This window comes from Triplophysa dalaica, chromosome 22, assembly GCF_015846415.1.
Source record: "Triplophysa dalaica isolate WHDGS20190420 chromosome 22, ASM1584641v1, whole genome shotgun sequence".
In the NCBI taxonomy this organism is placed as follows: Eukaryota; Metazoa; Chordata; class Actinopteri; order Cypriniformes; family Nemacheilidae; genus Triplophysa; species Triplophysa dalaica.
Window position 1 is genome coordinate 13,924,682 of NC_079563.1, and position 7,558 is coordinate 13,932,239.

At 39.3% G+C, this 7,558-nt stretch overlaps 1 protein-coding gene across 1 annotated transcript; it reads left to right on the forward strand.

Annotated features, from left to right (window-relative positions):
• Window positions 1–1,118: 1,118 nt before the first annotated feature.
• On the forward strand, window positions 1,119–4,661 carry LOC130411527 (myb/SANT-like DNA-binding domain-containing protein 2). Its single transcript, XM_056736204.1, has 4 exons — window positions 1,119–1,639; window positions 2,298–2,553; window positions 3,091–3,154; window positions 3,308–4,661. The coding sequence occupies exons 1-4, from the start codon at window positions 1,199–1,201 to the stop codon at window positions 4,146–4,148; spliced, it is 1,602 nt and encodes a 533-aa protein (XP_056592182.1). The 5' UTR covers window positions 1,119–1,198; the 3' UTR covers window positions 4,149–4,661.
• Window positions 4,662–7,558: the final 2,897 nt, after the last annotated feature.

The following is a 7,558-nucleotide window of genomic DNA, read 5'->3' on the forward strand; positions in this document are numbered from 1 at the left end:
GTTGTGCTTTTCACACTTTCACAAACTAAAGGAAGATGCAATTCCCTCATTACTGTTTCCTGGCATGGAAAGATCTTTTTTCGAAAGGTTATACTGTCTCCAAACTCTTTACATCTAACCTTTAACAGACAACAAACATAAAGAAATTGTCAAAAAACACCCAACCGTGGACAGAAAATGGTGTCACAACAGTTCACAAATCTTAAGAGAGGTCATAACCTCTGACCTTTGAAACTCTCTGTTGAATCATGTGAACAGCTGGTGAAGCTACAGCTCTCTTGAGCAGCTTTCTGTGTCCATCCAGAATAAGTCGTATTATATTAGGCATTTTCTTACAGGTGTCTCAAAGAAACAATCAAAACACACAAAATAATAATAATAAATATACAAATAAACACAAATGCGTCAATAACTTATTAAAGGTCAGAGCGATTTGTCCACGTGCATATAACACAACCACACAAGTGGTAAATTAGCCAGTTAAAATAATCTTTACTGGTTAAACACCTTCAAACTGTATATGATTAAGTGAATTATTGCAAATATAACGCAATAATATTGAATAAAACCCAGCATGAATAGCCCTAAACCTGGAAACTGGGGAAACAACAATACAAAGTTTTAGATTAAGATTTTCCTTTCGACAGCAAGATTATGGTGATAAAACGATTGATTACGTACATTTACGTGCATTGTTAACAAACTAAGGGATTTGGTGCTTTACTCACTTTTGCTTTGTTATGTCAGGTGAAAGATAAGCAATCACGATAGAAAAATGTGGTAGTGTACAGGTGAAAAAAAGCTTAGCATCTCCGCCTAGCGGTCAGCAGTATGGAGGACGATAAATGGAAATGTATCGATATAAAAATAAAATATAAAACAAATAAATATCTATAGAAATAGATAAAACAAATAAATACAAAAATTCAAACAAAACTTGTTTGTCGTCCTCCATACTATATAAGTTATAAACGTTGCAGAACAAAATAACACTCTAAAATGAGTAAATTCCATTTTCATTGCTAAATCTACTAATCCAAACTTTCATTATTATTAAAATATATTTTGAAATGTTAACTCAAAACCATATAGAAATTAACAGAATGACAGCTGTCAATCGCGCTGTAACCTGTCCGGGAGCGAGCGTGAGTCTCTCACGCGCCTCTCCCTTCCCCCTCCCCTTAGCAACAGAGCCAAGATGGCGGCCCCCAGTAACGCCGAGCGTTCTCCTGATCTATCGGTGCAGCTCAAGATCCCCAAAACCGAGGTTCCCTCTCCGGAGTCCGAGGATCTGAGTGACAGCAACCAATACCATTCCAACCCTTCCACCCCTAACAGATTCTCACCTCTGAACGTCGGGGTCTCGCTGTCCGGGGGCGTAGGCCGGAGTGGATCGGCCTCTGCATCCAACAGCTTCACCGCCTGCCGTGGCATGTCATGGACACCGTCGGAAACAAACGCGCTGATCGCCGTGTGGGGTAACGAGAGGCTAGCGGAGGCGCGGATGCAGCAGCTGGAGGTGGCCGGGACGGTGTTTTCTGGCAAGGCGCCGGGACCTGCGATGTACGAGCGGGTTTCCAGATCGCTGTCAGAGCTGGGTTACGAGAGGACCCCTTCCCAGTGTCGAGAGAGGATGAAGGTAAATATGACATGTGAACACATGGCTGTCACTTAGGCTTGATCATAGACCTGTTGTCATGTTTAGCTTTGGTTCACAGAGCTTTGGTTTAACTGTCAATACAGCAGTGACTGTGTCTCTCACCTCAAGCATCATACTAGTTGCTGTCAAGTAGTTATAATCAGACTTTCAGTTTTTGTCTTATTAACCAAAGACATTCACTTAGTTATGATCAGAGAATTTTCATGTTTATATGGCATCTTGCACGATCTCCACCGAGCTCAAAGAAAGCTGTCAAAATAAAAACAACTGCACTGGCTTGATTTAACTCTGAATCATATCATCCTAAAATTGGCTTTTGATTTTACACACATCACCTTAAAATCAAAGCTTTATACAACCATCCATCCCCGCTTATCTAATTTGATCTGCTGTAAACAATTCTGCTTTCCCGTATTAGTTCTTTACCTCTGCAGTAAATCAAGGTCAAATCTTGCTGAAGGAATATTCATAAATTCATATATTTGATGAATCAACCCTTTTGGAGTTTGAATACAATCTTTCACTTCACCTTAGTACCATTGTAACCTATGCAGTTGTGCTAGACTTTGATTATATGTAATCTGTTTCAATTGTCAGATACAAACATTTTATAAATTGTCTATCTTGTCTTCAACAGACACTGAGACGGTGCTACAGCCGGGTAAAGGAGCACGGCATTGGGAAGAGGAAAAGCAGTTACTCCATCGAGCAGCTGGAGAAGGTGTTCGGACAGGGTGGCTGGGACTCCCAGAGCTGTCAGCCTGTGTTGATCAACAGCAGCGGTCTGTATCAGGAGATGGAGTCAGACGGCAGCACTATGGAGGACTATTCTCATGAAGACTGGTGTAATCAGGACCTCGCTGCAGCCTTTAATGAAGGAGACATAGAGACAGGTAACAATAGCATACAACAATATAAATAACATTTTCATAGTTTTGTTGTTGTTGTTGATTAGTACTCCCTTCTTAAAAAGATCTGGGCTGGCACTTCCAAAGGTTAGAGGTTTAAGCCCACAAGCACTTTTCCTGAAGGTCTGTGTAACTTTGTAGACTATTACATGATGTATTGTGATCAGTCTTGTTTTTATTATAATATGAAACATTATTCTGCAAAAAGCTCCATAGTTTACCATTGAATTTAAATTTCGGCCTTTCACAAATTTGTATATGCTCTTATATGTTTATCATTCTAGAAAATGTAAATGATTTTAGCTTCAGATTTATTTGATCCATGTCACAGAATTCTGCAGATTTTCTTTCACAAATATGTGATACGTGTGATGATTCCCTGCGGGCGTAGTTATCATCCACCATCTGTGAAGAGCAGACATCTTGCTGGCGAACTCAACCATCAAAATGTGATGGTACAAACTCTGTGTAGTTTTCAGTCTGAATTTCATAGATTATTGCATTTAATCGTGTCTTTCACAGAAGAGACCCAGCTTCCAAAGAACAGAGTTCTTCAGATAAGACTGGAGTCATCGGAGCACGCTCAGTGAGTTTCAACCCCTTTCTGTTTTCAAACTTTTAGCAATTACTAATTTTCTTGCAAGTATATTTAGATACAAATATGTAGACAGCACTTATTTCAACCAGTTAGTCAAATTATGTTCTCCGCCTATGTTCTCCACCACTGTGCTTTGTACAGACGAAGGGAAGTGATGCAGAACGTGATGCGAATCTTGGAATCAGTAGAGGTCAAATGGGAACACTTCCAGACATGGACTGAATTCTCCCGTCTCCACCTGTCTAATAAACTAGCCATCTTCGGAGTGGGCTACAACACAAGGTGGCGAGAAGAAATACGCTACCACTATGCAGAGATCAGCTCCCAGGTACCTCTAGGAAAGCGTCTTCGAGAATACTTCAACCCCGAGAAGGCAGAGGGCAGGGTTATCATGACCAAGGTGCAGAAGATGAACTGGAAAAACGTGTATTATAAATTTCTTGACATAACTATAAGTGAAGCTCGCTGTTTGGAACTACATATGGATGTAGATTGGATACCCATTGCACATACCAGGGATGCCGGTTCAAGTAAATGTTCCCAGTACCTTTTGCCAGGGGGCATCCCAAAGACATACGGTTTATATGCGATAGGGTATGAGGATACGGGTGTGTCCAGTTCAACTAACACAGCAGACAAATCACTAGAGGGTGTGGTGGATAATTGTGACGATGAGAAAAAAGACGAGAGAATGTCAGCCAAAGTCACATACTGTTACCTCGGCATTGCGGAGGAGAGGACGCTACAGCAATGTCTGTTTCAGCACTTTCAGAATTCAGGCAAACACTTCAGTCGGGGAGAGCCCTCAGCCATAACCAGATTCCTGCAGGAAAACTTCACCAGCCAGTCCAGAGAAGGCACTCAGTCTGGTTTACCAATTTACATTAAGTTTATTGAAGTGGAGCTGGACTTCCTCTCTGCCGGATCTTTAGTTGAATGTTTAGAGACAGCAATTGGCTATTCCTTAAAGTTCACCAAGTAACTGTAGCAACCATAATGGTTACATTGGCAAATAAGCTCATTCAAAGCCAGGAGATTTATTCCTTTTAAGCTGAGAAAGTATTTATGTGATATGTTCGGCAAAGCCTGTTCCACAAGGGAGGATATTTTCTTTTGCACGGGCAATTGTCTTTATCAGGGAGCGAAAGCTTTCTGTGGCTGATGTGTGCGATAGCAGAAGCATCCAGAAAGTTAGGTCTGTTTATTTCCAAACTGCCTTGATTTTATTCTCTCCAGCCAATGCAACAGATCCAAAGCGAACTGTGTGTAAGAAAGTGAATCCTCAACAAGAAATCAAATTAATATAAGTATTAAGTCTATCTATATAGAAGTATATATATTTAAGAGTATATATTGATATCGTCAAGCATTCCAGCATTTCCAGTTATAACATTCAAAGAATGTTTTCTTAAGCGTTATTGATGTTTTTGTTTGTGAGCTCACACAGTGTCTTTATGTATGATTGTTTCCAGGTCACAGTCTTGTTTACATTGGAAGGACGAAAAATAAATGAATGAAATGAAGCATGGGTCATTTAATTCCCATTAAAAAAATGACACTTGATTCCCCCACCCCGTTTTTAGACAGCTTAAGAAAATGTGTTTATTTTTTGTTTTGTTTATTTAACCCCTTTATACCCGTAGTGTCCATTATAATGGACGCAGGGTCTGATGGGATTAAATGGGAAATGCTCATGAACTTGTTAAACATGATATTTTAAAGCTGGAATCTGTACATTTAGCCTCTATATCAGGGTTACTCAAATCTTACCCTGGAGGCCCGGAGCACTGCAGAGTTTAGCTCCAACCCTGATCATACTTGCATACCTGTGATTTTCTAGTGATACTGAACAACTTGATTAGCTTTCTCAGGTGTGTTTTATCAGGGCTGGAGCTAAACTCTGCAGTGCTCCGGACCTCCAGGGTAAGATTTGAGTAACCCTGCTCTATATCATCATCTCTGTCAATAACAAAAATGGAAATGACTACAGGCTATACTGTTGCAAGCCGGGGTAAGGGGTATGATTTTAACAAGAATGTTTATGTACTGTACTTGCTTCATAACACGTTTTGGTTCACTTAAAAAAATTCACATTGCAGATTTAAATGATGAAAGTTGGGAAAACAAATCCTGGTCATTTCAGAATGTAAAGTGTTGTTTGACCAGCAGATGGCAGTCAAGATCTGTGAGGAGCTGAAGGATGAAGGTCTATTATGCACTGCATTATGTATTGCATTGTCTTTAACTATAGAAGTAATAGTTGTTATTAAATGAACCTGTCAAACATTAGTATGATAGGTGCGTTTTTAGAAACAAATTTGATGTGTAAGTCATCGATTTGAGCTTGATGCAATACATTATGTCACCTGGTCAAATCAAAATGTTACAATACTTTGAGCATAGCATTATGGTGTTTTATTTAGCAGAATGTGTGCTTTCTCTGTACAACACTGCTTATGTAGTAAACTTTGTATTGGAAAGCGAGTCAGCGAGAGCAGTGCTGGTATTGGTCAAGTATGTGCTGGGAGAATCAATAATTCAAATGCAAAGCCTAATTTCCCTGCTTAGCTTGTCACATGAGATGAGTCTCTCTCTTCAGCCCGAAATACCTGCCCTAGGCAGCGTATAACACTTCCCTATGGATGTTGTTCCACTTTACATAACCTTAAACTTTTATTGTACTCATGTGTTTTTGTGATTGATGTGATGGATATACAGCAAGACTATACTATGATCTTGTTAAATATATAACAGTTTTATTATTACTGTACATAACATGGTCTTCAAGAAGTGTATATTTATTTATTTAATAGCATTTCAACTTTAAAGGGATCTTGTGTTTGATTGGAACACAAATTAAACACAAACTATTCAATATAGCAGTATACCTAAACTGGTTCTCAATGGACTATGGGCTGTTTGAATGATGCTCTAATGGTGCTTTTTATGGCTTGACAATTCTAGTCCCTATCCACCTCTATTGTTTGAAAGTCCTGACATTCTGCTAAATGTCACCTTTGGTGTTTCAAAGAACCACAAGGCTAAAAAGACTTTTCTTTTGAGTGAATTCCTTATCCCTGAATTTAAATGGTTTTAGTTGCTTATCTACAAGTTGTTTGTTTTGTATGTGGTCATAAAGGATGGGTCACTGTTCACGTCATTCGTCATAACAGCTGTTTGTTGGTCTGATAATTGTGGTGAGATTATTGTGGCCAATTAAATTTGTTCTCTGTGTATCTGTGCAAAGCAGCAGTGAACTTTGATCTGATGTTCCTTATACTGCTCTGAATTGAACAGCCTTTGAAAGGACCTCCAGAAATCGCTTCAATGTTTTGCTTCAGGTTTTTACACTCGTCTATGTAAAAATGACATGTTCCTTAAGGGTGTGATTGTATACTATTAGTCTAGCTTTATGCCTGACAGTTCCTTCCAAACATCCTGGCTTTTTTGTTATCTTTTGAATTTTTGGGCACAGTTTGCAATATGCGATTGGGTGCATTATGATATTAGCTTTGACTGCAAAAAACCTAGGATTGTGTCTTGAGTTGCTCAGGTTCTAATCACAAAACAGAGTTCATCCTCCCCTAATAATCTAGCAGTCTGACTGCATCCACATCAGCCCCGTTTCTATGGCAACGTGCCATCCCAAAGAAACAGGAGTGAGGAGGTATTCACCTCTGAGGGCTGAGGCCACTGTATTGCCGTGACAAGCCCCACTCCCTGTCCCGATGCATTATTTCAAGAGGAACACTACAGAGTAACTACAAAACAGCGGTGTCTTTTTTTACTGGAAAAAAAACTAAATCGGGTTGCCTTTGTTCATTTTTTTGTCCTTGGCCAGGTCTAACAAAAGTGTTTTGCAAAGTCAACCCTGGCAGCCAACCCTAAAATGTTAATAAACGACTAAATTAAATCGTTTATTAAATACTAGGCTATGTTGGTTTGTATATAGTGTTGGTCCCACTATAGGTCTCTTTAAATAATGTATACGAAGGAGTGTACTTACTGTACGGTGTACATAGGCTTCCACATTGTTTTAGCATTGTTGCTATATATCTAATTCATATTTATTAGTTACCAAAGATAAATCAAGTCAATTATCCATCAGGAAAATAATCTAGTGTTTTATTACAGCAAAATAGTAACCATGGCAGATTTTTTAACATTTATATTACCCTAGTTTTACTACAAATATCCTTAACTGTGGTGAGACCGTACTGTAGTAAATTTAGGCTTACCACAATTTTACTACAAAAAAAAACGATGGTTGCGATAGTTATAGTTAGGGTCCCGTGTAGTCCCATGCAGAAGTCACCTGCAGCAGGAATGATGACGTTACATAGGGGGCGTTCCGCACAAGTGCAGGTGCAACAGCTCGCCAGCATTCATTCC

Coding starts and splice junctions, on each gene's coding strand:
- LOC130411527 (XM_056736204.1), top strand. CDS start 1,199: ATGGCGGCCCCCAGTAACGCCGAGCGTTCTCCTGATCTATCGGTGCAG. Junction 1,640..2,297: donor AGTGTCGAGAGAGGATGAAG/GTAAATATGACA, acceptor TGTCTTCAACAG/ACACTGAGACGGTGCTACAG. Junction 2,554..3,090: donor TGAAGGAGACATAGAGACAG/GTAACAATAGCA, acceptor TGTCTTTCACAG/AAGAGACCCAGCTTCCAAAG.